The sequence below is a fragment of the Nannospalax galili genome, unplaced genomic scaffold (genome assembly GCF_000622305.1).
Source record: "Nannospalax galili isolate Female #2095 unplaced genomic scaffold, S.galili_v1.0 scaffold107, whole genome shotgun sequence".
Lineage (NCBI taxonomy): Eukaryota > Metazoa > Chordata > Mammalia > Rodentia > Spalacidae > Nannospalax > Nannospalax galili.
The window spans coordinates 2019114-2035811 of NW_008358490.1; the positions used below are offsets into that span (position 1 = coordinate 2019114).

At 39.1% G+C, this 16698-nt stretch overlaps 1 protein-coding gene across 4 annotated transcripts in view; it reads left to right on the top strand.

Annotated features, from left to right (window-relative positions):
• The window catches only part of Trip11 (thyroid hormone receptor interactor 11), a 78714-nt gene that overhangs the window by 34546 nt on the left and 27470 nt on the right, over positions 1-16698 (top strand). For all 4 annotated transcript variants that reach the window (XM_008821729.3, XM_008821730.3, XM_029557960.1 and 1 more), the window contains 5 exons: positions 3136-3222; positions 5585-5797; positions 7176-10208; positions 14844-14984; positions 15595-15788. In XM_008821729.3, the coding sequence (XP_008819951.1) occupies positions 3136-3222; positions 5585-5797; positions 7176-10208; positions 14844-14984; positions 15595-15788 (3668 nt within the window). The remainder of the gene's footprint in view (positions 1-3135; positions 3223-5584; positions 5798-7175; positions 10209-14843; positions 14985-15594; positions 15789-16698) is intronic.

Sequence of the window (16698 nt, forward strand, 5' to 3'; positions counted from 1 at the left end):
CTATCATCTATCTATCTATCTATCTATCTATCTATCTATCTATCTATCTATCATCTATCTATCTATCTATCTATCTATCAATCATCTATCAATCATTTCTGTGGTGCTGATGATAGAAAGCAGGGCCTCAACTTAGCCATATCCTTAGCCCTGTTTTTGTTTTTTTTTTTGAGACTGGGTCTCATGTAGCCTAGACTGGCTTTAAATTTACAGAGATGTCTCTACCTCAGCCTCTCAAGTGCTGGGATTACAGGTATACAGCATCATGCCCAACTCCACAGAATGGGTTTCCTCCCTGAAAACACTGACAGAAGGTGCCATCTGGTGTTTGTTTGCTCACCCACTTAAAGCCGTGATCATACTGGCCATGAGGCATGCTCTCCTAGCTCTATATCTTTCCCCTCTCAGAACATACCTCATCCTTCTACTTGACTCTCTACTTACATTTCCTATGTGACCCTTCCTTTTTTGTAGTACTAGGGATTGAACCTCAGGCCTCACACATGCCAGCCAAGTGCTATGCTACTGAGATACAACCCTAAGACCCTGAATTTTGTGAGTCTGTAATCAAAGTCTAGGCCATGGCAGGGTGCCTCACAAGTGTGCAGTTAATACAGGGACTGACTATATTGGCAAAAGGCAAGGAGGCTGTGTTTACTTCTGGTATCTTTAAAAAGAAAGATCGTGCCGGGCGTGGTGGCGCACACCTTTAATGCCAGCACTTGGGAGGCAGAGGCAGGGGGGTCTTTTTGGGGTTGAGGGCAGCCCGGGCTACATAATGGGGTCCAGGGAAGCTAGGAGTACAAGGAGAACCCCTCTCAAAAAAACAAAAAAAAAAAACAAAAAAAAAAGCCGGGTGTGGTGGTGCACACCTTTAATGCCAGCACTTGGGAGGCAGAGGCAGGCGGATCTTTGTGAGTTCGAGGCCAGCCTGGTCTACATAGTGAGTTCCAGGACAGCTAGGACTACAAGGAGACCCCGTCTCAAAAAGACAAAGAAAACAAACAAAACAAAACCCATAATCATGGTAAAGTAAAAGCAAACCATACAGATCAAATCAGACAACAAACCTTTAGAGGAAATAAGATGTCACATAGACTCAAAAACTTCCTAATTTAACAACATACCCTAAATACAATGTATAGAAATAAAATGTGATTAAGGTAGTTTTATTAGTTGTACACTCTAAGAACTATGAGGAAATTTTGGACTATTCTGTAATGTGCAACATCATCAATGAAGTACATACATCTTGAAAGAGTGGGTGAAGTTCCCATCTGTGGGAAATATGCCCCTTTTTTCACACAGTGAAACAAGAAAAAAATGGTATGAAATGAGAAGACTTTCTAAAATAATTTTCTTAAATACTCTAGTAATGTAAATTTGGAAAAGGCAGTTTTTATCTCAGACATGACACAGGTTATTATTAAAAATAAACAGAAATCAGGGCTGGAGAGATGGCTCAGCGGTTAAGAGCACTGACTGCTCTTGCAGAGGACCCAGGTTCTATTCCCAGCATCCACATGGATGCTAAGAACTGTCCTTAACTCCAGTTCCAGGGGAATCTGACACCCTCTTCTGACCTCCACAGCATTGCACAACATGGGTGCCCTCACATATATGCAGACAATACACTCATACACATGAAATAAAAATAATAAATAAGATATTAAAAAAAAAAAAAGCTGGACATTGTAGTGCACGCCTTTAGTCCCAGAATTTGGGAGTCAGGGGCGGGTGGAACTTTGTGAGTTCAAGGCCAGCCTGATCTACATAGTGAGTTCTGGGCCAGTTGGTGCTACAGGGAGACCCTGTCTCAAAAAGACCAAAAAAAAAAAAGTTTTATAAAATAAATAAACATAATAAAGCTGGGTGTGGTGGTGCGCCAGGCCAGCTTGGTCTAGAGACCCTTCAAAAAGAAAAACCAAGCTGGGCTTGGTGATGCAAGCCTTTAATCCCAGCACTCAGGAGGCAGAGGCAGGCAGATCTCTGTGAGTTCAAGGTCAGCTGGTGCTACAGGGAGACCTTGTCTCAAAAAGACCAAAAATAAGTAAAAATAAACATAATAAATAAGGTATTTTATTTTTTAATATTTTATTTATATTTTTATTTATATATATGAGTGTATTGCCTGTGTAAGTGCACCACGTGCTTGCAGTGCCTATAGAGGCTAGAAGAGGGTGCCAAATCCCATGGAACGGGAGTTACGGACTGTTGTTAGCTGGTGTCTGTGTGCTGGAATTGAATCCGAGTCCTCTGGAAAAATAACAAGTGTTCTTAACCACTGAGCCATCTCTCCAGCCCTAGGAATGCATTTTTATTTTTCTTAAAAAACTCAGAGCTGTTCTTTTTATTTTGTGTATGTGTGCATGCATGTATGCTGGTGCACATAGGGAGGTCAGAGAGTAACTTTGTGGAGTTGGTTCCCTCCTTCCACCTTTACATGGATTTCTGGAATCAAATGCATATTGCCAGACTTGTATAGCAAGCAGCTTTACCCACCTACTCATCTCACCATCCCTAGTGTATTAATTACAATTTATTTTGTAAATACTTTTTTTTTTTTGGTGACAGAGTCTCCCAGCTGGCCTAGAATTCACTGTGTTGACCAGGCAGGCCTTGATCTTACAGAGCTCTACCTGCCTCTATTCCTGAGTGCTGGGATTAAAGTCATATACCAACACATTTGGCTGTAAATTCTTATATTTTTTCATGTATGAAAAAGAACCAGACATGGTGGCGCAACCTTTAATTTCAGCACTCGGGAGGCAGAGACCTATAACTCTCTGTGAGATCAAGGCCAGCTTGGTCGACATAGTGAGTTCCAGGCAGCTGGGGCTACAGGAAGACCCTATCTCAAAAAAAAAAAAAAAATACACAAACACAGACCCTATCTTAAAAAAACAAAAATACACACACACACACACACGCACATAAAAGTCAAATATACTAAAAATTCTAAAGCATGTCCAAAATGAGTGACTAGCTCTAAATTGTCCAACATTGTATTCTTCTAATCTTTTTATATATTACTAAAGAAATACTGAGTAAAATTTCACAATTGTATAAGTAGATGCTTTTTTGTAAACTTGAAATTTTGTGTTATCTGAAAATACTACTTTAATATTTTTGTAGGATAACAATCTTGCTGAAGACAATCAGAAACTTCAAATGCGTGTCCAAGTTTTAGAAAAAGAGAAGTCATCACTTAGTCAAGAAAAGGTAGGTACAGTTAATATGGTGTATATGTTAGGTGTCACAGCTAAGGACCAGTTTAGATCAGAAGGAGATGTTCAGTGCTAGAGTCCTCAGCCTAAGTCTGAGCTCACTGATGTACTCGTCGGGCCAGATTGAAGTACCTGGGCAAGCTTCAGACTATGCCAGGCTGGCCAGCGTTTATGTGCAGCGATAAGCCAGTAGGCACGGAGATATGAGCAGAAAAGATAGGTAGAGGTTTGTTTTGGTTTCTCATGGAGTCCTGACAGCAGCACAGGTGGGTCTAAAGGTTCTGAAGTGTACATACTGCTATGTACCCCAGAATGTGTCCATCCTGCTAGATAAGGGTTTCTTATTGGTGAGCTGTAAGAGGGATACTTTCTGGTAGAAATGGAACCTTTTTTTTTTTTATGTTAGTAACAAAGATGGAATAGGGTTCTGTAATGCAGTGTTTGGTACAGGGAAAGGTATTATGTTTGTATCTCTGGGAATAATTCCTTATCTATGGCAGGTACTTAGAGGACACCTGAAAGCTGGTATTAAGTTAAAAGGCCAGTATTTCACCCGGCGTGGTGCAGCATACTTTTAATCCCAAAACTCGGGAGGCAGAGGCAGGTGGATCTCTTGTGAGTTCAAGGCCAGCCTAGTCTATCTACATAGTGAGTCCAGGCCAGCTGGGGTTGCAGGGAGGCCCTGTTTTAAAAAAAAAAAAAAAAAAAAAAAGACAAAAGAAAGGTCAGTATTTCAATTCAATTTAAATTGTTAGGTTTTTGGTTGGTTTTTTTTTGTCTTTTTGAGACAGGACTTCTGAGTGTTGGAGTAAAGGGGAGTGCCAGCACTCCCAGCCCAAGTCATTTTGTGTGTGTGTGTGTGTGTGTGTGTGTATTCTGCTCTTTATCTAACTGGCTTAAGTGCACTTTGTAGTTTGTAAACTTCTCTTCACATATCTAGTAGGGAGGGCCTGCAAACGTTTCTCATACTTTTCAAGTCTCTGATAACTATTTCTCTTTTCTTTTGATGGTTAGTATCCATTGTATCTTTTCCCAAAATTGTGTCTGTTTGCCTGTTAGTAATACCAAAAGTGGGGCTGGTGAGATGGCTCAGTGGTTAAGAGCATTGGCTGCTCTTGAAGAGGACCCAGGTTCGATTCCCAGCACCCATATGGTGGCTAACAACCATCATTAAGTCCAGTTCCAGGGGATCAGGTGTCCTCTTTTGACCTCCATGTGCATTACATGACACCAGTGCACTTACACACATGCAGGCAGTACACTCATAAACATAAAATTAAAATAATAATAAAATATAATACCAAAAGTATATGTGTTCTACAGATCAACCTAAAAAAAAGTACTGTGGTTTTCCTAAATGGATAGATAACTTTAGAAAGATTTAAGAGAATGATATTTTCTGTGCTTGTGTTTTCTCTCTCTCTCTCTCCTCCTCTTCTTCCTCCTTCGATAGTCTGATAGCTTTCTTGGCCTATTTTATAAGGTATTATTAGGTTCTTTATTTAAAGGAAATTGAGATTCCTGTTTATTTTAAAGTAGATTCCATAGACGTTTGATTTTTAAAAAGTACTAGGGGAAGAAGGCTTTACACTGGTACATACTTTATCACAAGCATAATCATGAGGAATAATATTGAAGCATCAAAAAGTGTCTTCTGAGATTGTCAGGAACACTAAATAACATATAATAGATACAATGCATGATTAGATCTGTGTTTAGTGATGTCAGGTTTGAGAGAGAAGCTAGTCTGTACTTGCTCAGCAGGCAAAAAAGGAAGGCAGGTTAAGAGAAAGTTTCATATTCTGACTGAATTCAATTATAAGTACATTCCTTTACTGGGGGAAAAGAAGCCTTTTATTTTCTAATTAGATTAGAGGTAATAATCTTTAGACTGAATGAGTATTGGTTTTTTAGTTTTTATTTTGTCTGTTGGTGGCTGGGCATTAGGAGTGGAAGTAAAGAGTTGGGAGGTATGGGGCTTTTTGACAAAGTCTTATCTGTTGGGCGTGAGGATGAGGGTGGGAGCCATGGGAGTGGAATAGAGAAGGATCCCACAGGGAAAGGTCTTCTGTGAAGAAGGCAGAGCTAGAGAGTAAGCTTAGCGTTGTCATATATTGTCTAAGGTTGTAGAAATGTTTTGCTTGGAAGCTGCAAGTAAAGTTGTACATGGATGAAGACTGTAGTTTGTTGAATTTTATATGTTATTGCTAACTTTATTGTTTAATAACATTTCCAATACAAGGATTTCAAATAGGTCCCCAAATTTTATTTACTCATATATACGTATGTTTAGTCTTTCGTTATCACTTCCTAATGGACACTGTGTGCTATTTTCCCTCTTCCCCTTATCATTTAAGGAAGAACTTCAGATGTCACTTTCCAAATTGAGCAATGAATATGAAGTCATTAAAAGTTCAGCTGCAAGAGATATGGATTTGGATTCTGAAGTACGTGACTTGAAACTTAACTTGGAAGCAAAGGAACAAGAACTAAATCAGAGTATTAGTGAAAAGGAAATGCTAATGGCTGAGTTAGAAGAACTGGACAGACAGAACCAAGACGCTACGGAGGTAATGAGGCTGAGGTGCAGTCTGCTCCACAGACTAAATACTGGATTAACATACAAAAATGATGCTGACCTTTTGTGGTTTAAGACATAGAGATGTTTTCTTTAAAATGCTACTTAGTAAGATATTTTTTGTCTTTGCAGAACGTACCTCAGTTGCAGCTGTTTAACTCTGAGTTATGATATGTGAACAAACAAGCGTGGCTGTGTTTCAGTAAACTTGCATTTACAGAAACAGGCAGCAGATCCATGGGTTATGGTTTGTTGACTCCTGCTCTGGTGTTTAAAAGTTGAAAATATTTTACACATATGTAGGCAATACACTCATATAATAAATTAAAGAAATGAATGAATGAATAAATGGATAAATAAAATATTTTATATTTTTATTTTATGTATATGAGTGTATTGCCTGCATGTATGTGAGTGCACCTGTGTTGTGCAATGCCACGGAGGTCAGAAGAAGGCTTTGGATTCTCTTATGTGAATGCATTGCCTGCATGTATGTGAGTGCACCCGTGTCATGCAATGCTGCGGAGGTCAGAAGAGAGCTTTGGGTTCCCCTGGAACTGTACATAAGGACGGTTCATAGCTTCCATGTGGGTGCTTGGAATCGAACCTGGGTCCTCTGCAATAGCAATCAGTGCTCTTAACCGCTGAGCCATCTCTTCAGCCCCTAAATAAAATATTTTAAAACCTGGCAGCTGGAGAGATGACTCAGCAGTTAAGAGCACTGGCTGCTCTTGCAGAGGACCTGGGTTCGAATCCCAACACCCACATGGTGGCTAACAACCATCTATAACTCCAGTTCCAGGGAATCTGATGCCTTCTGTCCTCTGCTGGCATTGCATGACACAGGTGCACTTACATACATTTAAATATTTAAAAGTTGAAAATACGTAACATGTATGATTTACCCTTTTTGGTTTTGCATTCTTGCCCCTAAAATGATAAAGTAGATTTCTTATATTTTTTGAAATAATTTTTTGGGGCATATTATGGTAGAAAGTTGTTTTTAGGAGAGATTAGAAATGTCAGGATTTTCTTCTTTTATATATGATATATTTTTTAAAAATTTTATTTATTATTTTTATTTTATGTGTATGCATATATTGCTTGCATGTAGGTAAGTGCACCTGTGTTGTGCAGTGCCTGTGGGGTCAGAAGAGGCTGTTGGATCCCCTGGGACTGGAGTTATAGACAGTTGTTAGCTGCCATGTGGGTGCTGGGATTTGAACCCGGGTTTTCTGCAAGAACAACCAGTGTTCTTAACCACTGAGCCATCTCTCCAGTCCCTATATGTGGTATCTTATGAAATTTTCTGTAGGCACTAAAATGAGAAAACATTATAAAGTTACTATGCAAATTAATTTTTCTTTCAGCACGTGATTTTGATAAAAGATCAACTATCAAAACAACAAAGTGAAGGAGATAGCATTATCCGGAAACTGAGAGAAGATCTAGATAATGAAAAAAAGAGAGTCCATCAGCTGGAAGATGATAAAGAGAGCATTGCCAAAGAGTTAGACATGCAGAAAGAAAAGTTAACTCATAGTGAACTGGTCCTAAGTGATTTGCATTTTACCAAGCAGAAGCTTGAAGATAAAGTAGAAGATTTAGTAGATCAGCTAAGTAAGTCACAGAGAAATAATGTCACCATCCAGAAGGAGAACCTTGAACTGAAGGAGCTCATCAGACAGAATGAAGAGGCGTTGGCTGCAGTCAGGAATGAGCTAACTCAGTCTCAAGACCCTAGCAGTAATTTGAAGGATGACTTACTTAAAGAAAGGGAAACTGAAGTTAGAAACTTAAAGCAAAATCTTTCAGAACTAGAACAGGTCAATGAAAACTTAAAGCAAGTTGCTTTTGATCTCAAAATGGAAAATGAAAAGTTGGTTGTAGTGTGTGAAGAAGTAAGACATCAGTTAGAAGAATCCATTGCTGGTAGCAATCAGATTTCTTTAGAGAAAAACACTATGGTAGAGACTCTGCAAAGGGAAAAAGGACAGATAGAAGCCGAACTATGTCGTACTGAGAAGAGGCTATTGGAGGAAGCAAAGCAGTATAAGAAAACCATCGAGGAACTGTCCAGTGTACGCAGTTTGAATACCTCTGCCTTACAGCTGGAACATGAGCACTTAATTAAACTCAATCAAGAAAAAGACTTTGAAATAGCAGGACTCAAAAAGAATATTGAGCAGATGGATTCTGATCACAAACAAACAAAGGAAAATTTGTCATCTAGTTTAGAAGAGCAGAAACAATTGACACAGCTCATAAATGAGAAAGAAATATGTATCGAAAAACTTAAAGAAAAAAGTTCAGAGCTGCAGGAGGAATTAGACACATGTGCTCAGGCAATTAGAAAAAATGAGACTTTACGGCAGACTGTAGAGGAAAAGGACAGAAATCTTGGGTCCATGAAAGAAGAGAACAATCACCTTCGGGAAGAGCTGGAACGGCTCAGGGAACAGCAGAGCCGAGCTGCACTTGCAGCTGAGCCGAAAGCTCCGGACAGTGTCACGGAACTAGAATGTGAGGTGTCTCAGTTGAACATAATCAAAGATCATCTGGAAGAGGAAATTAAACATCATCAAAAGACCATTGAAGATCAAAACCAGAGTAAGATGCAGCTGCTTCAGTCTTTAGAGGAGCAGAAAAAGGAAATGGATGAGTTTAAACATGAGCACGAGCAGATGAGTGTCACGCATACTCGGCTCTTCTTAGAAAAAGATGAGGAGATTAAGAACTTGCAAAGAACAATTGAACAAATAAAGGCCCAGTTGCACAAAGAAAGACAGGACATTCAGACAGAGAATTCTAATATTTTTCAAGAAACAAAAGTTCAGAGCCTTAGTATAGAAAATGGAAGTGAAAAGCATGATTTATCTAAAGCTGAAACTGAAAGGTTGGTGAAAGGCATAAAAGAACGAGAGCTGGAGATTAAACTTCTAAATGAGAAGAATATATCTTTAACTCAGCAAATTGATCAGCTGTCCAAAGATGAGGTTGGTAAGCTCACCCAGATTATCCAGCAGAAAGACTTGGAGATACAGGCTCTGCACGCTAGGATTTCTTCAGCTTCATATACTCAGGATACTGTTTATCTGCAACAGCAAGTGCATGACTATGCTGTGGAAAGAGAAAGACTAATAGTTATTTTGAATGAGAAAACAAGGGAAAATAGCCGTCTGAAAACAGAGTATCACAAAGTGATGGATATAATTAGTGCCAAAGAAGCAGCCCTCATTAAGCTGCAAGATGAGAATAAAACATTGTTCAATAGATTTGAAAGCAGTGGCCAAGATATGTTTAGAGAAACTATTCAGAATTTATCACGCATCATCCGAGAAAGAGACATTGAAATAGATGCCTTAAGTCAGAAATGTCAGACTCTACTGGCAGTTCTACAAACTTCTGGCATGGGTAGCGAGGTTGGAGGTGTTAATAGTAACCAGTTCGAGGAGCTTTTACAGGAACGTGATAAATTAAAACAGCAAGTAAAGAAAATGGAAGAGTGGAAACAGCAGGTGATGACCACGGTCCAAAATATGCAGCACGAGTCAGCCCAGCTGCAGGAGGAGCTTCATCAACTTCAGGCACAAGTTTTGGTTGACAGTGATAACAACTCTAAATTACAAGTGGACTACACTGGCCTGATCCAAAGTTACGAACAGAATGAAACCAAACTCAAAAATTTTGGGCAGGAATTAGCACAAGTTCAGCACAGCATAGGGCAGCTTTGCAATACCAAGGACCTTCTTCTAGGAAAACTTGATATTATGTCCCCCCAGCTCTCCTCTGGCTTGTCAGTTACCTCTCGGTCAGCAGAGTCTCTTGGAGTGAGTGAGTCCGCTGGGTCACAGCTGGATCCTGTTGCTTCTCAATTGCTTCAGCAAGAGGTAGATGACCTAAGAAAATCACTGCAGGAAAAAGATGCATCAATTAGAACTCTCCAGGAAAATAATCACAGGTTGTCGGATTCCATTGCTGCTTCCTCAGAGATAGAAAGAAAAAAACATGAACAAACGGATTCAGAAATTAAGCAGCTAAAGGAGAAACAAGAGGTTTTACAGAACTTACTTAAGGAAAAAGACCTCTTAATCAAAGCCAAAAGTGATCAGTTACATTCATCAAATGAAAATTTCACTAACAAAGTGAATGAAAATGAGCTTTTGAGGCAGGCAGTGACAAATCTGAAGGAGAGAATACTGATTTTAGAAATGGACATTTCTAAACTAAAGGGGGAAAATGAAAAAATAGTAGAAATATCCAGGGGAAAGGAGACAGAATACCAGGCATTACAAGAGACCAACATGAAGTTTTCTATGATGTTACGAGAAAAAGAGTTTGAATTCCATTCCATGAAAGAGAAGGCACTTGCTTTTGAGCAACTGTTGAAAGAAAAAGAGCAGGTATGTTTCTGGAGGAGTCTGTGGGAAAGTGCCAAGAGTGAAGGAGCCTTTGTAGTGTGTTAGCTACTTTATTGCTAGATACTGTCTTTGAGGAGGTATGAATGTTTTCATTTAGAAATATTCATTTCAAAATGTTCTGGTTCATCTAAAATTTCTTCATAGATATCTAGAAGTTTCTTCCTCAGATTATTAGATATTATATATTAACAAATATTTTCAATAGCAATTTGTATTTTTCTTTATAATAGAAAGGAGTTATCAGAGGGATTTTTAGATGTTAAGAATCAATCCCAGGACCTTATATGCTAGGCAAGCGCTCCACTTCTAAGCCATTTCCACAGCCCACCAAAGGGAATTTTTGAACTTACTTTAATCAAATTTTAGGCATATTTCAGTAGCTTCTAGTAATTGTTAACATTGTAGAGATTCTTAAATGAGGGGGGAGCAATTGGAAATAGGCACATCTTTGATCATTAGCTGTAGGAAGAAATACTTGCACATTGTGACTTGTGTGTATATGTATTTATATGTCTATGAGAGAAACTGCAGCTATACATACATACATGCTGGATGATCCACTAAACTGACTTTCTTTTCTTATTTTATTTATTATTAATTAATTAATTTGTCTGCCTACTCACATGTGGAGGTCAGAAGATACCTTAAGGAAGTCAGTTCTCATCCCACCAGATGGGCTCCTTGATCAAACTCAGGTCATCAGGCTTGGCAGCATGTGCCTTTACCTGCAGGGCCCTAAATTGACTTGGATGGATCAATCCCTAGTTTGAACAGTGTTTTGACTTGGATGGATCAATCCCTAGTTTGAACAGTGTTAGGCATGAGTAACTAGTACCTTAAACCCAGTAGGCTCCATAAATACCCTAATCTCAGCTTTGCCACTGATAGAACTTTGGGTACGTTTTGACCTTATCTTAGTTACTCAGCCATAAAATGAAGTGTAATAGCAGTTAAATGTGAAGGCTCAGTAGTTTTTGATATATTCAATGGCTTACATGCTCATTTTAAGCTCCTTTAGTTTTGCTTTTATGGTATTTTACATGTTCAGTTTAATAATTGTTGAAGTTTTATTACATCATACTATAATAAGTACTGTAGGGCTTATTTGGTAGTCCTTTTTAAGTGTGATTTCTGTACTTTGGTAGTAGAGATTTGAAAAGGATATGATAGGGAGAACGGTGGGAAGTTCAACTGTTTTTTATTTTGGCAGTGCTGAGGATTGAACACAGGGCCTCATGCATGCTAGGGGAGTACTCCATCACTGACTTATATCCCTAGCCCAGCAACTGCTTCTTGAACATTATATGCTGCCAGGCACTGGATACAAAATGACTTGACTTTTTTTGCCAGTTAAGTTCTCCCACTAGAGTCTGGGGTTGGAGCTGGAGAGATGGCTCAGCAGTTAAGAGCACTGGCTGCTCTTCCAGAAGACCTGGGTTCAGTTCCCAATAACCACCATGTGGCAACAGTGGTCTTAACTCGAGTTTCAGGGGATCCAATGCTTTCTTCTGGCCTCCACAGGCATTGCATGACACAGTGCACCTACATACATGCAGGCAAAACACTCACACATGTAAAATAAAAATAAATAATTTTTCTAAAAGTCTTGGATTATTCTATTTAAAAGGTACACTGAAATTAGGTGTGGTGATGCACACCTTTCATACCAGCACTCAGGAGGAGAAATGGGTAGATCTCTTTTGGTATGAGGCCAGCCTAATCTACATAGTAAGTTCCAGGTTAGTCAGGCCTACTTAGACCCATCTCAAAACAAACAAAAGTTACACTGTCTGGCCAGGTGTGGTGAATGCATGCTGGTAATCCCATCACTTAATGAGGTGAAAGCAAGATGATTTAGGAGTTCAAGGCCAGCCTTGACCACTTAGTTTGAAGCCAGCTAGGTAACATGTATTCTAGTTCGGTTTCCTGTTGCTGTGATAAAACACCATGACCAGAAGCAGCTTGAGGGAGGAAAGGTTTTATTTTCTATTACAGGTCTGCCATCAAGCCAGGTTCACCTTGCTTAGGGGTGGCACTATCCACAGTGGTTGGATCCTCCTATATAATAATATAATTAGCAGTTAAGAAAATACTCTAGGGGCTGGAGAGATGGCTCAGCAGTTAAGAACACTGGTTGTTCCTGCAGAAGACATGGCAGCTAACAACTGTCCATAACTCCAGTTCCAGGGGATCCGACAGCCTCTTCTGTCCTCTGCGGGCATTGCACAGTATGGGTGCACTTACATGCGGGGAATACATGCATACACATAAAATAAAAATAAAATATTAAAAAAAAATACTCTATAGACAAATTCACAGGCCAGTCCAGTGGAGGGAATTCCTCAGTTGAGGGTCCCTCTTCCCAGGTATGTCAAGTTGACAGCTGAAACAATTATGACTTGAGACCCTATCTTAAAAGGAAGGAAGGGAGGGAGGAAGGAAGGAAGAAAGGGAAGGAGGGAGGGGAGAAGGGAGAGAGGAAGACTGTTATGGTTTCAATCCTTCAGGGATGTTAGCTCTAATGCTACCTGTCTGTACTGGTCTGTAACTGGTTTGAAAGAAGCATGGACCTCCCCCTTGTTTTCTGACCCAACAGTGGATGCAGTGTCTTATGGTTCTAAGAGTATAACCAAGGAATGTAGAACAGTGAAGTCTCTTGTATGTGTTTTCTTATGCAGTTTCGGCATTTGGTACCATTTCATTCTTTTGCATGAACACAGATCTAAATTATGTAGATTTTATTGAAGATCTGCCTTTTAGGAAGCCTTCCCCTAATTATTATGTTACTTGACTGTAATTAGTATAAACTAAATTTCTTCTAATTTTCTTTATATATTTAAGAGTACCTGTGCATAGGCCATAGAGTTTGAGCAGCTCTAGTCCACACTCTGAAATGCTCCAAAATCCAAAACTTTCTGAGCACTGTCCTTGTGGGTTTTGGATTTTGGATTAGTGATGCTAAACCAGTAAAATTTGCCAGAATCCAAGAAGCCTAAAATTGAAAAGCAATTCTGATCCTAAGTAGTTTAGTTAAGGAATATCCAATCTATACTTTAAATACTGTAGATAACATCTTTTGAGGGAAAAGGATATAGTCTTGGCAAGTTTTCAAATCTATATAATTTCTCAAGCATTTGCTCTTTTATTGGAGTGTACAGAAAAACAATTAACTGTTAAACTACTTGGAAAATATTGGCCTCCTTATCCAAGAGTGGAGATTGAGAGAAAAACACCATCTGTTTTTTGTTTTGTTTTCAATTATTTATCCTGGAGAATTTTTCCAGTATTTTATTTTTCTGTCCTTTAAAACAGAAAAATGATCTTGATCTGTTGCCCAGGCTAGTCCCTAACTGGACCCCAGCAATCCTGCCTCAGCTTCCAAGTAGTTAGGAGGATAGCTGTGTGTCACCTCACAGGGCTTGTATATTTAAAGAGATGGAAAGTTTGGGTGAAAACTTAGAATAATATTAAACTACAATTCACTTGATATGCATATTTCAAACAGAAAAGAATTGTAAATGGCCCACTAGAATTCTTGGCCCCGCTTTTGTAGTGAAGGATCATCTTCCTGCTTTTTACTGGGTTGTGCTTGAATGAAATGCATCCAGGAACACATTGTCATTGCTGTCTAGCAAGACATCATTCCAGAGCTGCTTGTGCTAAGTTGTTGCCAAAATGTTCTTTTAAAATGGCCTGTGTATAGGAAGTAACTTCCTTTTATATCTTTGACAGCCACTTGATACCCTCACTTTAACAATTGCGGGTGCCTAATGAATGGGCACACACTGCCCACACCACTGGAGCCAACACATTTCCTTGGTGACTTGAGGTTTTTGAGAGCTGTTACATAGAGTACATTTGAAGAGTTTTTAAATTCTTCTTGTGTTTCTTTCTTTTTTTCCACTCAGTACTAGAGATTGTACATGCTAGGCAATCGTTCTGCCACAGAACTGTATCCTCAACCCCTTTAAAACATTTCTAATGAAGGTTTCTTTTAGAATAGCTTTGCGTTATAGGAAAGTTGTAGATTGTGGAGAGTTCTCATCTATCTCACCCAATTTCTCTTATGTTAACATTTCATTCACATTACTATGGTATAATTGTCACAGTTAATGAGCCAATATCAAGGTATTACTATAAAGTTCATTCTTGATTAAAATTAAAAAAAAATTTTTTTTTAATTTATGTGTATGAATGTTAGACCTATGTGTGTATAAGTGCGCCTGTGTCATGCAGTGCCCTCAGAGGACAGAAGAGGTGTCAGATCCCCTGGTACTGGAGTTACAAACCATTGTTAGCTGCCATGGTGGTGCTGGGATTCGAACCTGGATCTTCTATAAGAACAACCAGTGCTCTTGACCTCTGAGCCATCTCTCCAGCCCTATTAGAATTCTTTATATTTACTAAACATACTTTTTCTGCTCCAGGACATTGTGGGGAATGCAAATTATATTAAATATTATTGTTTCCTTAGCTTCTTAGATTGATGGTGTCTCGGAAAGTGTTTGTTTTTGTTGATTTTGTTATAGTTAGCTGTATTTTAAAATTATTTAATGAAGAAAACGTCTTTTTTAAAATGTATTCTTCTTTAAAGCTAAAATTCTTTCTTTCCAAAAGGGCAAAGCTGGGGAGTTAAATCAACTTTTAAATACAGTTAAATCAATGCAGGAGAAGACAGTTACATTTCAACAGGAGAGAGACCAAGTTATGTTGGCCTTGAAACAGAAGCAGATGGAAACTGGTGCTCTACAGAATGAGGTTTGCTTCATTTTAAAGGGACATTGACACAACCAATAAGTCTGGTGACTATGAGTAACCTAAAGGGAGTACTCACTGGTCTTTAGTCGTCTTCTGATATGCAGTAGTAGGATTTTAGTCTTCTGTGCGTTTTAGATTTGGAAAGGGAAAACTATGGCACAACTTGGGTGTAAGAAAAGTGTCTCAGGCAGATGTGGTACATGCCTTTATTCCCAGCACTTGGGCGGCAGAGGCAGGCAGATCTCTGTGAGTTCTAGGCCAGCTGGGGCTACAGGGAGACCCTGTCTCAAAAAGACACACCCCCTCAAAAAAGAAAAGTATCTCACCCATGAAGTATGAAAAAAGTGAGATTTACTAAAAAGGTAGTCCATAAAGAGCCCAAGCTTCCCTGAGTCTATTTCCACTGTAGTCGCAGCAAATGATACCTTAAAGTGTCCAGATGGCTATTCAAAACAATTTTGGGAGAATTTTTCCTGGTATAAATACATGTTTCAGAGTGAGGTATTAGTATGTAATTAATACATTTCAATAATGGGGATAGATTTGAACTAAATGATTTGTAGGGATGGGGATTGTGTAGAAGGAAAGTTAAGAAATGTCCTCTACTCAGGTTCAACACTTACGTGACAAAGAAACCCGGTTAAACCAGGAGCTAGAGAGATTGCGAAACCACCTTTTAGAATCAGAAGAGTCTCATACCCGGGAAATTTTGGCTATAGAAGAGAGAGAGACTAAGCTGAAAAAGAAAGTCACAGTGTTGGAGGAAAAGCTAAAGTCATCCTCCAGTGCGATGGAGAACGCAAGGTAGCTTTCCTTTTTCTTTATGGCATTAACTTTAACGTTAACTTGTTCTGTGTCATACTCGGTATTTTTCTTTATTTTTTTTTTAATATTATTTTCTTTTTTTGTGTATGAGTGTATGCGTGCATGTGTTTAAGTGCACCTGTGACGTGAAAAGCCCGTGGAAGTCAGGCAGTGGTGTCAGATTCCCTGCAACTAGAGTTACAGATAGTTCTTAGCCACCATGTTTCTACTTCTATTTTCCTGTTCTTCTGCCTGAAGGGTAGGCCTAATCCCTAAGAGTTTTTCTGCCAATTCCACCTATTCCTCACATTCCGTTTTCTTCACACTTTCTTTTGAACTTGCATAGTTCTTTGAGTCTCTGTTAGGGCATTTTATATTACATCCAGTATACAGCTATTGATTGCTGTGTCCTATCCTCTCTCCCACTAAAAAGTATAAGTTCACTGGGGCCTAAAAATGGTGGTGCTCACCTTCTGTCCTTTCCATAGCTCGTGTCACACGTGCTCATCTCCTGTCCTTTCCATAGCTTGTGTCACACGTGCTCACCTCCTGGCCTTTCCATAGCTCGTGTTACACGTGCTCACCTCCTGTCCTTCCCACAGCACGTTACACATGCTCATCTCCTGTCTTTTCCACATCAAATGTCATATGTGTTCACCTCCTTCCCACAGCATATGTTGTTATATTTAGGAGAGCAGAAAAAGGAAGGAGTTACTCTGTCACATGTCACACATAAATCAGTAGGCAGTAATGATTTGCTGTATGAGTAAGTCAAATCTATAAACCACGTTATGGAGTTTTGATCCCTTAAAAAAGTAACACTGGGTATTTCCTAACTTTCTGAGTGTTTTTATGTTTGATTTATTCTCCAGTCGTGCTCTGATTTGCTAAACCATTAAGTTGAATGAAT